Below are 18,811 nucleotides of genomic sequence, written 5' to 3'. Positions count from 1 at the left end.
CTCTCGACAGTACGATATAAAGATAAAAGTATAACGTACAAATACTACAATTAACATTTGTGGAAAACTACAAAAGTTGAATGACCAAAAACTATGTTTCGACGTTTTTGCGAACGTCGTCTGGCGGGATAATGCATTAAATTGTTTTTTATTTATGAACTCGACTTTCTCACACAAATTACTTGTAATAATATGTAACATCTGGGATTTCATCGTTTTATTAGAATGAGTGTAGTATCTCTAAGAACAAATACAAGCAGGACTTACCAGTATATTAGAAATATTTTATTTAAAACATCCGCTATAAAAACATTCACAGAGACAGTGAAGTAAAATGGTCTCGTTTGTATTCGTACTGCCTTGAGCTTAAAAAAGAAACAAACATCCTTAACGTGACATGTACTGTAGATATCGCTGCCAAAATAAAATAAAGTATTTAAAAGCAAATGTATGATACATTCAGGGAGCTCTGGTGACTAAAGATTCCTAGTTAAGTGTCTCCGGATTAAAATGTACTCACTCCTTGGCTCCTTTCGCATGGTTAATTGACTGACCATCTTGTTTCTTGACATTAAACTTTAATATTTTTTATTCCAATGAATTGAAATCATTGGACTTGCGTCTGTGTCCATAAAGAACAGAATTGAAAACAAAATATATGAGTAATGGCGTCAAAGAGTGAGCATGCTATTCTGGGATACACTGTCTGGAGGTAGGATGGATGGATGTTACAGTTGGTGACATTTATGAGGAAAAAAAAAAAAAAAGAAACGAAGGGATGAACATTTCACGTTCAACAATATCATTAAAACCTCTTTGTACCTGTGTTTCCAACCAAAATATGATAAAATATAAAAGAAAACATGGGAAATATAACATATTTACAATTCATCAAGTTGACGATAATAAAATCACAGTGGACACGGAACAGTGCTGCACTTGCTCTTGAACCATCGTATGTGGTGGTGCTTCTTCTTGTGGTCAACAAGTTTGCAGTCTCTGTATGTCTCAGTCCATGTTCATGTGCACGGCCCACCCCCGTGCGGCCTATTTTTGGTCTACACACCCGTCTTCTCTTTGATCCAGCCGCGGAATTTGGTGACCGTCGTGTAGATGCCTGGCTTATTCCGACGGGCGCAGCCATCGCCCCAGCTGACCACGCCGCCCAGGAACATGCGGCTGCCGGAAGGAATGGAGAGCGGCCCGCCAGAATCCCCCTGACACAGATCGACACACACATGGTCAGGACTTGTTAAATCTTAAGCTTACGTTCCTAAAATTTCATGTTAGGAGCGACTGAAAAAAAGTTAGTCTGGAGTCCTGTAATGGGTTTCTGCAAACCAGACGTACTAAATAAGAAATCAAAGACAGGAAGTCACCTGACAAGCATCAACTCCTCCACTCAGAACGCCGGCGCACATCATCCTTGTGGTCAGCTGACCTCCCATCAGAGAGTCACACACCGTGTGGTTGATGGAGCGCACCTGCGCTTTTTGCAAGACTGTTGCGGCGAATCCTGAACAATACACACAGAAAGACACGTTTGAGATCTATTTGAAGATTTTTTTTCAGCATTTCTATAATTGGAAACATACGCAGACGGACACAAAGTGATGATTGCTGTTGGCGGTTTGCGGGAAATCTCACCTCCCTCCCGAGTGGCGCCCCAGCCGGTGATCCAGACGACGTTCCCGACGGGGAAGTCGTGCTGCGCGGCGGGTAGGCAGATGGGCTGGATGTAGTCGCTGTACGCCACAGGCGTTTCCAGCTCCATCAGGGCGATGTCGTTGTCAAAGGTGTAGTCGTTGTAGTTGGGGTGTGGAATGATCCTCTTCAAGTTCCTCTTCACGACCGTCTTGCTAATGTTGCGCTGCGAGTGGAGGCCCATATACGCCTCCCAAGTGCCCGGTTGGGAAAACCTGTTTTGTTGAACATTTCCATTGATTGTTAGGAGATGATTTCAAAGTATGGTCGGCGACTTCTTATAATCCGTTTGCCCACTCACTGATGTCGAGCAAAGTTGCAAAAGGTGAACTCTACCTGGTCCTGCCGTCGTCCTGCACGCAGTGGGCGGCGGTGACGAGCCAGCGGGGGCTGATGAGGCTCGCGCCGCACACGTGTCCGAAACGCTTGACGTGCAGGCTGACTTGCCACGGGTACTCGCCCGCCACCGCGTCCTGACCGCCGACGATACGCGACGTCTTGAACTTGCTGCGCCCACAATCTGCCAAGCCGATTGCAGATTTGTCAGACAAACGCGCACGGAAACAAAAATGCAGAGAGAAAAAAAACAGCACGCACAAAGTGAAACAAAAATGCACATAAAACTCATCGAGTACATACCGCAGTTGTCCTCGTCAGAACCGTCCTCACAGTCTTGGGTGCCGTCACATTCGGGGTTGACTTTGCTGATGCATTTGTTGTTTTTGCATTTGAATGCGAGGTCAGTGCACACCACAGAACCAGAACCAGAACCTACACACACGCACACACACACCAAAGAAGCAAACATTACAATTAAACAGTGATGGAAGAGTTAAGCAGTGGCAAATGTGGGGGGAAAAAAAGACGCTGGATAGAGTGGATGTACTAATTGGGATTGAGAAATTCACCTCGTCCACAGTCGAGCTCATCAGAACCATCGCCGCAGTCGTCTCTCCCGTCGCAGCGACTCTTCTGCGAGACGCATTTGTCATTCTTGCACGTGAACTGTCCCGTGGAACAAGCACCTGTCGGAACAGCAAGTGCACAGTTTTCAAACTTTGGGGCCACTTAAAAAGGTGAGACAGTTTTCCGAGGATCTCCTCGTAATCGTAATGGCAATTAAACATAACTATCATTTGGTTAAGAGAATAGAGACGATGCTTAAGTGATTTTTAATTTACTGATATATACTGAATGGCGTGCATGTTTTTTTTGTGTTTTTTTTTTTTAATACTCAGTCATGCAAGTGTTGGAAATCTGCAATGGTTGAATCGAGGCCACTGGACACTTCTTATGATAAATTCCGATCATGTAGAGGAAAAAAACATGATCAAGTTGAATTTTTGGAGACAAAAAGAAATAACCTTGGGAGAATAGCGACATTTTTCAAAATTTTACAAATAAAATATTTACAGCCAAAGAATTGTATGTATGTGTAAAATTGAATTTTCAATTAAAAAATGGGGAAAAATAGGCTTAGATGTAAAAAAAAAAAAAAAAAGCATTCTGTCTATACATGAATAAATATTAAAGTCAATATTGAACGAGAGAAGAGAGTCATATATTGAAAAGTAAATTTTTAAACTTCTCAAAAAATATACTTGACAAAAACACAATTTTATTTCTGTAATACTACACATTTAATTCCCCTCACTGGATGAATAAAGTAAAAAAAAAAATCTATCTTGGTTTTGTTGTACACACAGAAAAAAAAAAAGAACATAATATATCAGAGCCTTATAATTAAAAAGTTGCGATGACTCCAAACTGTCCGGTTTAAGAAAGCACCGGTTCGGATGATTTTACTCAGATGCGTTAACGATGATGTGTCAGAAATGAATCAGTCTTACCACAGTTGAGCTCGTCGGTGCCGTCGCCGCAGTCGTCAACGCCGTCGCACTTCCAGAACATGGGCTTGCACAGCCCGTTCTTGCAGTGGATGTGACTCGAGCTGCATTCTGGAGGAGGAAACCATTTGCGATTAGCAGAGCAGTGGCAACGAAAATGCCGACCGTCAGCAGATGACGTACTGCATTTTAACTCGTCGCTCATGTCGCCGCAGTCGTTCCAGCCGTCGCACCGGAGCTCCGACTTGATGCAGCGCTGGCTCTTGCACTGGAATTGCTTCGGGCAAGCTGTGGATCACACCATCGGTAAATAATCGCAGAGGGAGAGTTACACATGTGCCATTATTTCGTCAAGTAGCTTTGAGTAGCTAAAAGAAAAAGCCCATTTAATCGTTGAACTTATTTCGTCAACGGTAATAACTTTGACCAGAAGGAAAACTTTTGCTGCTTACGGTCGGCGACGTCGACCGCCTCATATGTGGCATTGAAGCCTATGTCCACGTAGGATCCGTCGGAATAAAACATGACGGTCATTTTGTTGGTGCGGCTCGTCTCCGTGAGCGAGTTGTCGGGCTGATCTCCACAAAACCTAAAAATGACACAACAATCATCAGATGGCATCAAACGATTTATTATTATTATTATTATTAAATTTTTTTGCTCTGGTGCAGCAGGACTCACTTCTTGCCGTTGATCTCCACATAGTCCTTGCGGCAGCCCTTGCTTTCGCTCTGGCCCGGTTCAGACATGAGGAACTTCTTGAATGTCACCTTCACCGACTTCCCAGCCGGGACCTGAGAGACGGACGGAGGTTGTTAACTGTGAGGGTTAGTGACGCTTAGCTTATAAGCTGTAAATAAATTTCTGAATAATCAGTGTTAATATGACTTCCGATGGCAGAGCTTCACCTTTGCAGTTTTTAACCAATTGGTGCGACTGCTCATTTCTACATCTTACAGCGATGAAGGGCAACTAGTTTTGTTGACTTTTATTAATAATCATTCTAAAAAATATGTCCTGTAAAAAAAAAAAAATCTAATTTTTATAAACAGTTTATTATATTTTTTAATTAGCTTTTACCTACCTAAATTATAATATAAATGCCCAGCAGAATTTTTGATGGTTTCTTTTCATTCACTTCAGAATTTGAGAAAATTCTGTCAAAAAATGTAAATAATGATTGTATACAAATGTTATTATTATTAGTTTATTTTGTTTTCTTTTTTTACCAAAATTAACGTTGAATAAAAGCCAGTTCAGAACATTAAATGACAATGTATTGAACTTAAATACTTTACAAAGCAATGATTCTTTAACATACCACTAGGGGGAGCCCGCATAGCACCAGCGTTAACTCTACCACACAGATAACCACTGAAAACGTTTGCTGTCCTGTTTTAGTTTTTCTGGTGGTAACACTTTGATAATTAAACGCATCGTCTTATTTTCCATCATTTCCTAATGTGAATCAGATGCCGACCATCTTAATGGAATAATAGTGGTTTAACTTTGGAGGTGGTCTCAACTGAGTGCCATCGTATAATGTGGAGTATTTAAATTTTTTAAGTGGGGAAGGGGCAGCACAGTGGCTGTGTCCAATGCTCACCTGGATGGTCCACTGGCAGGATGTCCGAGGTGGGTAGTAATTTGGGAAGTTGGGGGACGTAAAACGGCCTACTTCGCCTGTCAGCTGGCCACCGCACGTCATTTCTTGAAAAAAAAAAATAAAAAAAATATTTACATCAGAACAACCTCAAAGCCTCCAAGAAACCTAGCACAATTGCATTTGTGTCTGTGAGTGGCTTCCTACTGGTGCTGCCGCGTCGCACCTGCGACATTTGCGCTTGGAAGCCTGGGTAGTTCTTCGCTTGGTTGGTCCCCATGGTAACCAGCATCACATTGCCAGAGGACAGGAAGGTCAGAGGCTCGCTGGGTGAGTAGAAGCCACACATCCTGAAGAACGAAAGGAACGTTGTTTTAAAAAAAAATTAACGAGTATATTTCACAGGTGTAAGCTTGTTACGAGCCAGCAGGGGTCGCCCACACATCACTTTGTCATTTTCAAACTCTACAAGTATGACTCACTCCTGCAGGACGTTGGCCTCGATGGCCACCAGGGAGTCGTAGATCTTAACAAAGTCGTTCTCGCAATTTTCCTCCAAGTTCAACGTATCAAAATCCAGCTTGATGATGTAGTTGGGGTCGGCCCGTATCTGCCACTCGATGAAAGTGTTGGGCGGGTACGGGCTGTCGGGGAAACCGGGGGACTTGATCTGTCCGATGTAGTTGGTCCTCGTGTGATCGGAGAACCTCAAGAATTCTGAGACGTCAGACAGGACATATCTAAATACAATAAAATGGATGTGACATTTTTTTTTTTTTTTGCCAAAGATGTCTCTAATTGATGCAGATAGGGTCATCCAGAACTTTTTCATGTTCCGTGCTCCCAAGGAAGAATCAATATCATTTTCATCATCGACAAATTTGAACAGAATTTGCCAGATATATTTGGTGATATATTAAACCAGGGGTGGGCAAACCTTTTGATTGGCGGGCCACAATGGGTTCTAAAATTTGACAGAGGGGCCAGACCAGGGGCAGATGGATGGAGTGTTTTGGTCACCTCACCTCATCGGAGAAAAAAAATACATTTAATTTTAAATGAAAGTGAACAAAAGCATGACAACAATACATGTCTTTTTTCAAGTTTGGCGGGCCAGATTAAAACGTCTAACGGGGCGCATGTGGCCCCTGGGCCGTAGTTTGCCCACACCTGTATTAAACTAATGATTCCTAGCCAAATAGGAACATCACTTACTGTTGAACCGCGTAGAAAACAACCGAGAATCGAGTTCTGTAAAACATAAACACAGACAGTTCATCGACCGGTCGAGATCACAGAATTGCGAGCATTTTTTTTTTTTTTCTGGGGTTGGCAACTCAACATACCCGAGGACACGACGTCTTCCAGTAGCAGCGAGTTGCCTGGCCTATAGACGCTGCGCTGCTCTTTGTCCACCAGTTTGTCCATGCTGGAGATGGCGCCGTCCACCGCCGCTTCTTGGCCACTCGGAACGCTGAACTCTGAGATGTAGTAAGCAATGACGCTGCCCTCACTGCCGGGAAAAAAAAATTAAAAAATTAATAAAATGTGATTGTTCACACAGGGAAAGTTAGGAATGTGGACAACATGGATGCAAGCTGGTTCGATAGAGCTTCATGGTGCTTTTTGCTCTTTTCTCACAACGTTCCCGCTTGTACTTGTCATGCGAGTTCGCCGATTGAGACACGTCGTACCTGAAAGCCTGAACGGTCGATCCGACGTAGTATTTGGCAAGTTGCGGGCTCTTGTTGTAAAGCGTTTTGAGCTGCAAAAGACGCACGACAAGCGTGAGAGTAGAAGGAGACAAACGTAGCCACGTCATCGTCTTTCAGGGTCGTACCTGCGTCTTGACCTGCTTGGCCAGCGCCTTGAACTCGGAGCTGTTGACGTTCTCGTAGGCGTCCTCGAACACCTGGTTGGTGATGCGCATGGAGCCGCTGTACAACTTCTTGACGCGCACGTCTTTACGGACTGCAAGGACAAACGGATGGAGGGTATAGAGTTATAGGACAACAAGAAAGTTTATTTTTTTTTAAATAAAAACATTTTAAGTGACCAATTTTCATCTTTTCAAATAAAAATGCAGCCCTTGATGTTTTCGTGTGACTTTGTTTTCCCCCCCCACCACGTCTTCTTTCTGATACGTCTTGAAAGCCCCCAGGCCTGCTCTGTGTCAAGGCTGACGTCTCCTTCATAAAAGAACATCAAGAAAACATGAAGACGACGAAGAAGAGCGCAACTTTCTGCCACTTCATCAAAAGCAGCTCAGTGGGAGACACCCAAGGGCGAAGGGAATAGAAAGCGAGGAACTTTCTCTGTGATGTGTATTTTTATTTCTGTTTATTCTTTTTTGTGCTTTTCACATTAGTTTCCCAAACAAAGAAGAGCATTTACAGAAGCCGCAAGACTGAGAAAATAAATGATTGTAGCTCGCCCACAAAGATATTTCATGTTTTCTTTTGTCTCAGGTTTGCCATTTTTGTACATTAGAGCAGAGGTCCCCAAGCACCGGTCCGCGGCCCGGTATCGGTCCGCTTGGCCCCGAAAGAAAAAAAAACTTGCAGTACTTCTGGCTTATTTAATATTTGAGGCTAAAAAAAAAATCTATGATGGACTTGTGACTTGTGCAACGGATGATCTTTGACCCGTGATCCAGCACATTGGTTCAAAAAAAAAAAAAAGTACATATTTTGTCCTTATTAACACATTCGCTGCCATTGACGGATATAGACGCCAAAAAGTATGTTCATTTTACCTGTGCTGGCAGAGTTAAAAATAGCATTTTGTCACACATCTGTCCAATGTCCCCCCGGCCCCCCCCAGTAGCGCTGACAAATAATTGTGGACCCCTCCATGATTTAAGTTGCCCATCCCTGCTCTCGTGACTATCAAGAATTCCGCCGACTTGTCTACAAATTGGAGTTGGGTTGCTGCTTTGGGAACAGAACTCAGTGGATAACCGAGGACCCCCTGTGCTGTGCAAACAAAGCCGACGAGCAAGATGCATAAACATGAATATATTTGTCGCCAGTTTTAAATAATTTAGCTCAAACATGACAAGTAACTTGAGTGGAACTGGGTGAACATGGAATGTAACAACATTGGGTAAGCTTACAGTGGAAGTGCCAGACCAGCAGGCCGGCCATCAGCGCTATGACGGCGCATAAGATCAGCACTCCGATCACGGCTCCAATCTTCCCCGGACCTTTCTTCTTCTCTAGCCTCTTGTTGTCCGACGCCGGGAGGAACTGAACAGTCGTGTCCCATTCTTTGTCCTGGAAGACACATACAAGCACTTAACTGTAGTGTAGACTTTGAGCGTGACATCACAGCATCGATTTGCTGTGCTTTGTTACAGCTCCAGCTGTTGTGAAATGCATTATAGAAATTTAAAAAAATATCGTTTGTAAATATTGAGAAATATTTTTTGGAGTGTTTCTACTTAAAAGCAGCTCCCAAGCCATGTTAGGTAATCAACTGAAAATAAGTGACAGCAAGTCTCTGCTTGTGTATTCAAGGAATGTTTTTGGCCTCTCCAAACAGACAAAATATGCCGCGTCAGAAGGAAATAATCACCCTTTCCTAGTGCCACACACCAGTAAGTGAAGAGTTTCAAAGCATGGTCATGAAATAGAAAAAAAAAATGGGGACGTCTATGCGCAAGTCACGACTCACTGTTGTTGCCTCTCGAGGGTGAGATAGAGCAAGGAGGAAGAGGAAGAGGAGTGGAGGTAGGAGGAGGAAGGTTTCATCTTGTAAAATCCTGTCAAACCTGCTGGGAACGAGCCACCGGCGCAGCCGCCGAGCACAACAAACACGACCCAATTGTGCGACAAGGCCGGCTGGAAGCACAAACTGTGCGTTTTCCTTCGGGCCCAACAAATCATTTGAATGACCTGCACTGTCAAACGACCGGCAAACAAAAAGAACAAATATTTACAACTCATATCAAGTCAAGTCAAATGTATCGATACAGCCCTACATCACGGCATCAACTGATCTTTAACTCCCGGGAGGGCACCGGATAACTAAAAAACAAAAAAATAAAACAACTCAATCCAAGTGTGTACATGCTTATTGTTGAACGTTCCTTTTATGCTCACGTCGAAACACTGACAACACTTTTACACTCTACGCCTTCATCTAGGGTGATCAAAAGTTATGTCACCAATCTTGGTGACGAGCCAGGCCACACATTCATTGCTGGCGGGGGCGACTTTCAATGGAGGCAAATGATGCAAAACCAAAATGGGACGACGTGTCATAACACGTCATTATCGCGCACTAATACAATACTAACGCCTCCGAAAGACAGTGACGATGACAGAGAATTTATTTGTTCCGTGACCACGCTTGTAACTCAAAACACATCGTCTTTCCCCAGTCGATTGAGATGCCATTAACACTTGGCAATAAACTAATATTGTACTTTTTTAAAATACAGTGCTAACAATTAAAAATAACGAAAATAATACAGTTTTGCGCATCATGATTTTATGCTGCAATCCAATTCATTGTGCTGCTCCATCTGGTGTCGCAATATACATAACCACAGTCTTTATTATATTTATTATGAATATTATTATTATTATTTAATTTAGGAGCGACAATAACCAGCTTCAAGCCTCTTTTTGAAGAATTGGCTTCGAGTGAAATCAATTGAATTGAATGCACTGCCATCACACAGCGATCGCATTGTTAGTTTGCGCTTCAAAGTCAAAGGGAAAAAAAAAAGTTAGCCGAACCATAGCTCAAATCTAAAAAGCGCCACAGTACTATTTGAACTTTAGTAGCATCACAATAATTTGAAAGATCAATGAAAATATTCATTCCGTAGTTCCGTTGAAAAAGTGAAACTCGTATGCTATATAGAGAGGCTAAAATTGAGTCAAAAATTTTATTTCCTTAGAATTTTGACGATGAGAGCTTACAAGGGAATGAAAAAAATACTAAAATGCAAGAAGCAATCCAAATGATTTTTAATATTAAAAACTGAGGTGGATATTATTTAAGTATTTTCCCATCTGTCTGATGAATCTACAGTGCATAACACATGACTTTCACTTTTTAGCGTGTCCCTTGAAAGGCGCTATCGTACATGCAAGAATGTTCCTTTATGATACAGTTCGACAACAATAATCACTTTCTATTCTATCTTTTGAAAAAATACGTTTCTAGCAATGATGACAAAGTCAAATTGTTCCTAACGCCAGCATAGCAAAGCAGTTGGCCGCTCAGCACAATAAAGAGCAACATAAATTATTATATAATAATTTACGTGACACTAATTATCTTTAGAAAAGAGCAACACACTGTCAACAAACTACACCTTGGATATTCCGTTTCATAGACAGTTTGTACAGTAAATTGTGGGCCAAGTAGCACAATTTCCAACGCCATTTTCAATTTATTGTCACTATATATAAATATATGCTTGCTAAAAAACGTGTGCGAGGATTTTCAGTGAGCCGGGTCAGGATTACCCTCGAAGTCTGAATTGAGGCAACCTAAAATCGAATAAAAATATTTGCACAATTTCGCAATTATGCTAATGAAATACAATTTTAAGATGATCATAGCTGGACTTTACAAAAAAATGATTTATTGCAAACGGAATTTTTTTTAACAACTTGCAAGCAGCACCACTTGCTTAACTTTGGAAACTCTAGTGTACAATATTTAAGGTTTTGTAATCGAAGTCAAACAAAATAAAGATTTGAAACTTAAATTTGACTAGTGCCCCACTTCTGTCCTGATCATATGCACACCTCATGGCAACTATGTGTGATTTGTCATTTTGTTTTTGTTTTTAGTGCATTCTGGTGTTGGAGCAGCTCCATCTTGGTTCGAACACACAACAAAAGGGACTCCTGGAACAAGTCCCGACAGGGCAGATGACTGGGAGGAATTCAGGATCAGATCTGAAACCCCACCATGGCAGACTGATACCAGCCGGGACACTCACTTGCTGGAGGGCTTTGAAAACATCCATACTGATTTATTACAAGTAAAAATGTCCTTGTAAGTGTGTTGTTTAAGTGGTGGCGGTGGGATAGGAGTGGTCATGATGAGGCTCCCAAAACAAGATGCAAATGTATGAAAAATTTGGAAGTATGTGAATTGAAATTCAACACTTGAGTGCATCAGGTCATATGATTATATACTTCTGATTGTATTAAAATGGACATTTTGGTTGTGTAAGAGTGTTAAAAACTGTGAAGAAAATAAGCAACTGAGAAATGAAAGTAAGAATTTAAAAGGTAAGTGCCATACGCTGCTAAAGTGTTTGAGCACACATTTAATGTTTACTGTACACAAATGTGACCCATTTTGACAAGTGGCGGCGATAATAATATCGTAAATATTAAATCTAAAATGTGATACCTTTATCTGGTGTCACCCAAAATACACAAACATGAAAGTATTTAAAAATGTCGTAAGGTTGGTTGTCGGTAAAATTTGAGCAGTGTCTAAAAATTTACTTTCGATTTTACGTTACATTAAGGAAAACGGTGGGAATCTCAAAAACTGTAAAGTATTTTTACTGAGACATTAGTAAGCTCTCAAGAACTGTCTGTGTTTCCACCACGTTTGCATTCAATCATCCATTTTTGAACAGATCAAAAGTATATAATTTCGTAAAGAGAATTATGAGGATATTCTTGGCCGGGGTCAAAGTTGAATTTGAACATACTGAGTGTGTGCGCATACATACAACAAACCATATGTATGGGTTCAGTGTTAACTTCAGGTACATATTGTAGTTACACGTGAAAAATACTTTGAATATCAATTTCAAAGCCTCTAAGATGTATATTACATTAGTGACCCAGAAAAGAAGCACTCCTGATGTATCGTGACGTCATCCCGAAAGGTGAGTTCAATGTCAGCTTTCTTACAATTGGACACGAAAAACTGAAGCAGTACTCCATTGCACTTCTTACCTGGGTGGGAGTGTACTTCAGGCCGCTGTCCATGTAGTCCATCCAGGTGCGAGGGCCAAAGAGGAGCGAGAAATGAAGAAAACACCTGGGCGCCTTCGCCGCTGTTGTTGTTGCTCGTCCTCCCTTCTCTTCCTCCTTGTCTGCTTTTTTTAATAGTTTTCCAATCTCCGAGGCTTCCTGGAGTGGTTCAAAAACAATCACCTCAAAACGCCTTTAGAAAGGTTTTAAAAGTCGTTTTATCAGCGTAAAAGTCGTTTAAAACCTGTTTAACTAAATGTCCTGATTTGTCACCAGATTATTGTTCAACCAGTCGTGTCCTACAGAGAGGCAAATGAAGCGAATTAGAGGAAGGGAAGAAGAAAAAGTCTTCCGGAAAGTGCAGGTTTCTGTGGGCGTGGCTGCGCCTCGCGCACCTGTTAGCACTTCCCCTCACGAAACGCCAGTTTTTGAATACCATTTAAAAAAAATAACCAGTTTAAATAACACGCTAATCTACACTAACAGACTACGATTGTAGTAAAATAACAGAAGGTGCTATAAATGAGATATGGCCGCATTCCGTGACGTATCATTTCCAAACGCGCAAGCACTACTTTTCCGTGCGGATTTGTCGCTTTTGAACATTTCAGCGATTTCACTGACAGAAGAACTGGTTTAAAAGCGGACATGGGCAAATTTTAGATTCGAAGATTTCCTGTGGTCTATTTTTGGTATCGGTTGTGTGATTTAATCCCAATTCTAAAGGTGATTCACCTGCGCTGACTCACCTGCTTGGAGCGGTGACACGTCAGGTTTCAGTTTGGTCGGAAGAAAAATTCCCGGATTTTCCATGTGGGACTGCTGTGCGAAGTTTGTCGGCACGGTACGCTAGTGGTCGACAAATCTGTCTCACAGTCTATGGGCTGCGTGGATTCGAATCCTCCGTCCCACTCGTTTCCGTTTTTTAGATCAAGGATTAAAGTATAATGAAAGACATAAGAAGTTGATACTATATTTTAAATCATAATTTGGAGTCTCAGAAAGAAAATAAATAAAATACTTTCCCGAGGCTTACAGTCTGTTTATGATTTTTACAGTAGACTGTAATAATATAGGACAAATAAAATTTTTCAAAATTCTATCCAAGCTAAAGCACATAATGTGATATTAAAGTTACTGTGATTAAAACAAACACTGCAATTTCTTAACAATAAAAGTGAAATGTTTAATCTAAAAAAAAATGTATTTACTTGGGTCACTTAAAAAAAAAACAACAACATTGGCCTAACTATTTTAGTATTTAACTACCATTAATTGCATTTTTGGGTGTTGTGAGCAAAATATTACGAAACAAATATTACAGTATTAGTATTCTCCGTTAAAATGCAAACGTCTAGATCAAATGTATATAATGCAACATTATGTACTGTTTATACAATCACCACCTATATATATATATATATATATAATTTTTTGTATATATTTATTACTCTCCATTTAGATAAATTATATGGCTCAAAACATGAAGCAGCATGGGCTGTAATATATTTTTTACTCAGTCAATATTTTCAGTAATTAAAATCAAGATCATTGCCAGTCTGTGTGAAAAGATGAGACATGGGGGTGGAAGTTGTGACTTTATTGAAACGTGTGTTGTCCCCTTAACCAGAAAACTGCTTGTTAACGCCACTCTCTGATGACTAATATTAATACAAATGAAATACAGCATATATTAGTCGCGTATGTACGTGTATGCGTGTGTGTGTGTGTGTGTGTGTTTGTGTTGTCTTGCCACACATTCAAACAGGCAGTTATAGTTACAAGACTGAAGCTGTTTTTTTTCTCGGGGTGCATAGTGAGACGTACAGAGCTACAGTACTGTCACAAGAGGAACAAACAAATAGAAAAAGAAATTAAAAATAGATATATGTATATATATTTATATATAGAACATCATCTTATGTATCAGAACAATGCACACCAGCACAGAAAAAGTCCTCAGGAAAGAAAAAGCCATGATTGTAACAGCGACTATACAAAAGACAGCAGAGAGGGGAGAGGAGGTTTTATTTAGTTGTCTGAGATTATTTGGAGCGCAGGAGGAACTTTTTTTTAAAGCTTTGATTATTGGCTTGCCACTTTTCTATTTGTAGCTGTTATAATAAATCTGTTTATGTACAGTGTTTGTCCATGCGACGTTTTAGTGGGGAAAAAACCACATTTGTAAAATGAAGGGTTTTGAGCTTGAAAATTTTAGGAATAGCCTGGAAGAAAAAAATCCAAATCCTCATGCAAAAAGCGACATGATTGAAGTAGAGAAGTGGCTCGAAATACAACCAAATTTGGCCTCTGGTGAGGCGAAAGTTGTCCTCTATCACAATCTGAAATGGGACATTCCATCTTACATTCAATCTTGGGAAGAGCGGTGGCAAACCATGCTGAAAGGTACTTCCGCAAAAACAGCTCTGGAAAAAAAAACTTTTAGCTTTTAAGTACATACATTTGCATTTCATTTTCAAGACTGTGCGGTTTTATTTAGGTAAAAATTGTAATGAACTTTTATGAACAATATGTTTTAATAGATTCATTTTTAAAAAGTATTTTTTTCTCCTGTTTCCCACACAATTCTATTTTACTGTTGAAAGAACTGAGTGCAATGGAACGCCCCCTATTTGTCAAAAGTGGAACTACACTTTGTATTTTTCTTTTATTTTTTGCATTTAACTTAAAAATGACAAAAAAAATCCCACTTCTGTTCTCAGTGAAGAGTGAAATCAGAGATTGTTTTTTTTTTCTCCAGAGCTGCAAATATTGTGTTTGTCCTTCGGCTTGCCAGCAAATCACAATATATATATTCCCATCATATAACATTATATCTATTTATCATCTGTAAATAAATGTCTTTTTTTTCCCTCATCCGTTGTTTCACAATACATTTCAATCGGTACAAATAACCATTTACAAGCAAGCTAACCAGGAGAAAAAACACAGTAAAAACGTCAGCGTTGGTGTCAAAAACTGCTTTTGAATCACATCTAAAAAAATAAAAATAAATTGTCAGAATTGTTATACATCTTTGATCCAAGCAAATGGAAATAGCGGGGAAAAGAACTCATCGTAATCAACAACAATGCAAATAAAAAATTTAAAAAAAAGAGGAAAAGAAAAAGAAAAGGAGCTCCATGGTACAATAGTAGCAAGTAGGAGGGTTGTTGCGGATGTATGCAAATGAGTGGAACAACAGAATTGTTATGGTCATCATCTTATTATGAAATTATTGGTCAGTAGTATGCGCCAGTGGGCTCTGTGGCGGCGCCCCCCGCAGGCTCAGATCTGCATCTGCTCCAGGTATTTGTATGTGGGGTTCTCATAGCCATGGTTCTGCATCTTGTTCAGGTGACGCTCCTCCGGCGTCAACATGGGGTCCACCTGCCACCAAGAACAGAATCACAAGATCACTTGTCATTTTAAATGTCATTTATTTACAATCATAATCATTTAAAAATGTAACATCCTTCAAATCAATGTGTCGAACTGAATCGAATCTTTCCACAGTAAATTATATTAACACGTATCAAGTCGTCTTTTATTGCCGGGATATATATTTGAAGGAAACGTCACTTTTACAGTACCCTAATGACAAGGGGTTTACGGCGGTCATGAAATACATTTATGAAAGCACAAAGGGGAGCTGTTTGAGCAGACCTCCACAATGCCGTGGCTGATGGTGCCGTACTGCCTCTTCCGCAGCAGCACCAGGCTGATTACGATCACCGTTGCTATGGCGACCGCGATCACCAGCAGGCCGATCAGAACGCTGCTGCCAAAGCTGAAGTCCTCGCCCAGGGGCCTGTAGGTCTCCTGGTGGGAGGGAGGGGGCAAAAGAATCATCGTCATTAATGTAAAAAAAAATAAATAAATTATAAAGAAATTTTATAGTTTAGTGTGACCTTAAACTACAACGTAACGACTTTAGTTTCTTGTAATAACAAAATTGCCACCAAGAAGCAGTCCAGTGCACCACCCGTTCCAGTCACCATCTCCCACATATGATGTCATATGTGACGTCACATTACCCAACGAGTCAGGTGTGCATTACATTCACATAACATGCATGCACACATGCACAAACCAGCACGACGGACTAGCCCCAACAAAATAATCAGGATAAAAAAAAAAAATCAATAAAAAAGGGGTGGGAATTTAGATCGTGGATTTTTTTTTTTTTTTTTTTTAGTATGTGTCTGAAAATGTACACAGGATGTTATAGTTCTGCTACAGTGGAGCCTCTGAAGTGAAAATGTCCCAGAGCCAATCATTACGAGGATCCACCATGAAAAAGGTGGTGCGGGGGTGCGCTGGTTGATTAAAATCTGACTATAATCACTTTCAAGATTCCACTGCACATCCAAGTTCAAAGTCACACTGGTTAAGTGGCACTAAGAACTCATGAGCTGCAACCTCTGGCGCCGCCGTAGTTGCCCACATAGGCCTGTCGAGGGGGGGGGGGGGCGCCGCCATACTCACCAGCTCATCATCATGCATAATGTGGATTCTCTCTGCACTGTAAACAACTTCTTTAACATCCAGAGACTCATCAATCACCTGTCAACACAGACAGGGCAGCCCAGGTTACTGCGTGTGTACACGTGTGTGTACGTGTGTGAGACAGGTGGACAGCGTGTGCAGTCAAGTGGAGGGATTATCAGTGCGTGGGTGATAAAGATGTCTTGTGCGAGATGGAAGAAGAAAAGTGTGTGTGTGAGTGCAAGTATGACCATTAAAAACACTCCTGGGCACACGCGCACTCGCATTATTTCATGACTGAGCGCACAAACCTTCAGAAGAGGCGCCACCTGAGCCAGGATGTTGATGTTCTCCGTCTTGAGCATACAAACAGTGACACACTCACACACACACACACAAATGCATGCGACAGACACATGCAAGATTAGCAGTCTCGGGTTCTCAAATTTTTGGTTCCAGGGGAGGATTTTTTTCATTTATCAAGGACCCCCCTCATTATCCCAACATAAATAGGGGGTTTGTATTTTCCAAAAATCTGTACCTCTAATACAATTTTTAAGAAACCAGCGCACCCGAGGAAAAACAACCAAATGCATGTAGGTAAGCACTTTTTTTTAAATGACAATTTATTGCAAATTCTTTTACGGACCCCCAAGCTGTCATTAGCGAGCCCCCGTTTGAGAACCCGTCATTTTCCAGGCTTGTTAGCATGCAACATACATATATACACACACACGTGCAGCAGCCAAGAACACGGAGACAGGTCGCATGCGGACTAACAAAGGCTGGAGCTGATTGTCGGCAGGACGCGAAAAATAGCACCGTGCCGGTTTGCAGTAACTATGGCAACATAGTTCATTTTGGAGAGTTGTGTGGAAGCTGTGAGTGAGTGTGTGTGTTGTTTTCAAAAATTGGGGAGATGTCAGATCATGAAAAAAAATTGTGTACTACATTACAATAAGGTGAGGTTTATTTTAAAAGGTTTATAAATCACTTATACACCGGTTATGAATTATGCAATGCATAATGTATTAATCCTTCATATCTTGCTGCATATGATAAAAAAAAAATCACGGCAGCATTATGAAGGGTTTATAAATTTTAAGTTAGGAAACTAAAATCAGACATAAAGGCTAACTTAAAATAAATGACAAAATGAAGATGTAAGTAATGTACTTGGTATCTTACTGGTATCAATACTTGACTTTCCTTACTAATTTGGCATCAAAATGGCCGCTCTTAGAAATGTGTGTGCGCGTGTGTGTGTCGGGGTGAGGCAATTAACACAAAAAGAAAAAAAAATTGCAGTCTTGTTCTTACCACATTGGGTCCCATCTTGGTCTTGCTGTTAATGAGTCTCTCCTCTGCGCCGATCAGACCGTCCAGGCCGGACACGGCGGAACCTGCGCGGGCGAGACGGACGACTCAGCTCAGACCGATAAAACACAAATCAAAATCATCACGCGCATGCTCGACTCGTCTCCGCAGTGCACGAATGAAGATGACAATCAAAGTCTTTCTTGGGTGCAGCACAATGGGAGTTCTGTGTTGTCGTTTAGCACAAAAGGTCTAAGAAGATAGTTATGCAGTGGATTCCAGTCGATAAAAAATACAAAAAAAAAAAATTAAATCCATTTTGCAAAAGATTCTGATAATTAAAATGTATTAATGTGTGCAGATTGCTTGGGGTGTGATGTGATACTGAGCTGAATTTGAAATCTGACTGGTTGGAGAAATGCAAATCTAATTTCATTTATTACATGAGTTCCTCCGACCGATTCTGAGGCAAAAAAAAAAAAGGCAAGGATGAAGAACACAATCGAAGAAAATGTGGAAATAAGGAGAAAGAGAAGACGGCAAAATAAGCACCAACCTTTCTTGAAGGCTCGCGGAGGATCGGACAGATCGCCTTGTTGTTAACAAGAAGAGGTGGAAAATAAAGAAGAACAAAGAGAAAAGGTTGACTGAGTGAAGAAAAGGCAAGATAAAGATTTTATGAGGAAAAAAACGATGATGAAGTGTTTGAAGGGCCATCATGAAAAGATTACCGGTACAAAGATATAAAGTCATATTCTGGATTTATTTTAAGTTTCCAGGGGCGCGATATTAACAATAGAAATAAAGGTTTTGTTGAAATTTGTTAACTTGGACTTATGTCATCATTTTTCAAATTTATCTTGAACGCGGTAACTCTAAAAATTGTGAAA

The 18,811-nt window shown here is 40.7% G+C and overlaps 2 protein-coding genes across 8 annotated transcripts in view; both read right to left on the bottom strand.

Moving 5' to 3' along the window:
* Positions 1–270: 270 nt before the first annotated feature.
* On the bottom strand, positions 271–12,524 carry st14a (ST14 transmembrane serine protease matriptase a). The gene is made up of 19 exons (XM_088301159.1): positions 12,099–12,524; positions 8,270–8,429; positions 6,995–7,125; positions 6,849–6,919; positions 6,501–6,667; positions 6,370–6,405; positions 5,637–5,871; positions 5,362–5,504; positions 5,158–5,261; positions 4,233–4,345; positions 4,004–4,140; positions 3,735–3,839; positions 3,555–3,662; positions 2,613–2,729; positions 2,344–2,475; positions 2,041–2,224; positions 1,648–1,919; positions 1,380–1,516; positions 271–1,217 (listed from the first exon to the last, which is right to left on the bottom strand). The coding sequence occupies exons 1-19, from the start codon at positions 12,138–12,140 to the stop codon at positions 1,059–1,061; spliced, it is 2,553 nt and encodes an 850-aa protein (XP_088157285.1). The 5' UTR covers positions 12,141–12,524; the 3' UTR covers positions 271–1,058.
* A 1,177-nt stretch (positions 12,525–13,701) lies between these two features.
* Positions 13,702–18,811, bottom strand: part of aplp2 (amyloid beta precursor like protein 2) — a 40,629-nt gene continuing 35,519 nt past the window's right edge. For 2 of the 7 annotated variants that reach the window (XM_088300190.1, XM_088300193.1), the window contains exons 14-19: positions 18,478–18,513; positions 17,925–18,007; positions 16,916–16,960; positions 16,605–16,682; positions 15,783–15,938; positions 13,702–15,506 (exon numbers count right to left, since the gene is read on the bottom strand). In XM_088300190.1, coding sequence (XP_088156316.1) covers positions 15,405–15,506; positions 15,783–15,938; positions 16,605–16,682; positions 16,916–16,960; positions 17,925–18,007; positions 18,478–18,513 — 500 coding nt within the window. In that variant the 3' untranslated portion in view covers positions 13,702–15,404. The remainder of the gene's footprint in view (positions 15,507–15,782; positions 15,939–16,604; positions 16,683–16,915; positions 16,961–17,924; positions 18,008–18,477; positions 18,514–18,811) is intronic. The other 5 variants (XM_088300192.1, XM_088300191.1, XM_088300195.1 and 2 more) reach the window with 5 other exon arrangements.

This window comes from Idiotropiscis lumnitzeri, chromosome 7 (assembly GCF_059441095.1).
Source record: "Idiotropiscis lumnitzeri isolate Australia: NSW breed Sydney's pygmy pipehorse chromosome 7, RoL_Ilum_1.0, whole genome shotgun sequence".
Taxonomy (NCBI): domain Eukaryota; kingdom Metazoa; phylum Chordata; class Actinopteri; order Syngnathiformes; family Syngnathidae; genus Idiotropiscis; species Idiotropiscis lumnitzeri.
This window is presented reverse-complemented; position numbering and strand designations above follow the sequence as displayed.

Coding starts and splice junctions, on each gene's coding strand:
- st14a (XM_088301159.1), bottom strand. CDS start 12,140: ATGGACTACATGGACAGCGGCCTGAAGTACACTCCCACCCAG. Junction 6,920..6,994: donor CCAAGCAGGTCAAGACGCAG/GTACGACCCTGA, acceptor CGTCTTTTGCAG/CTCAAAACGCTTTACAACAA. Junction 1,517..1,647: donor GGGCGCCACTCGGGAGGGAG/GTGAGATTTCCC, acceptor TGTATTGTTCAG/GATTCGCCGCAACAGTCTTG.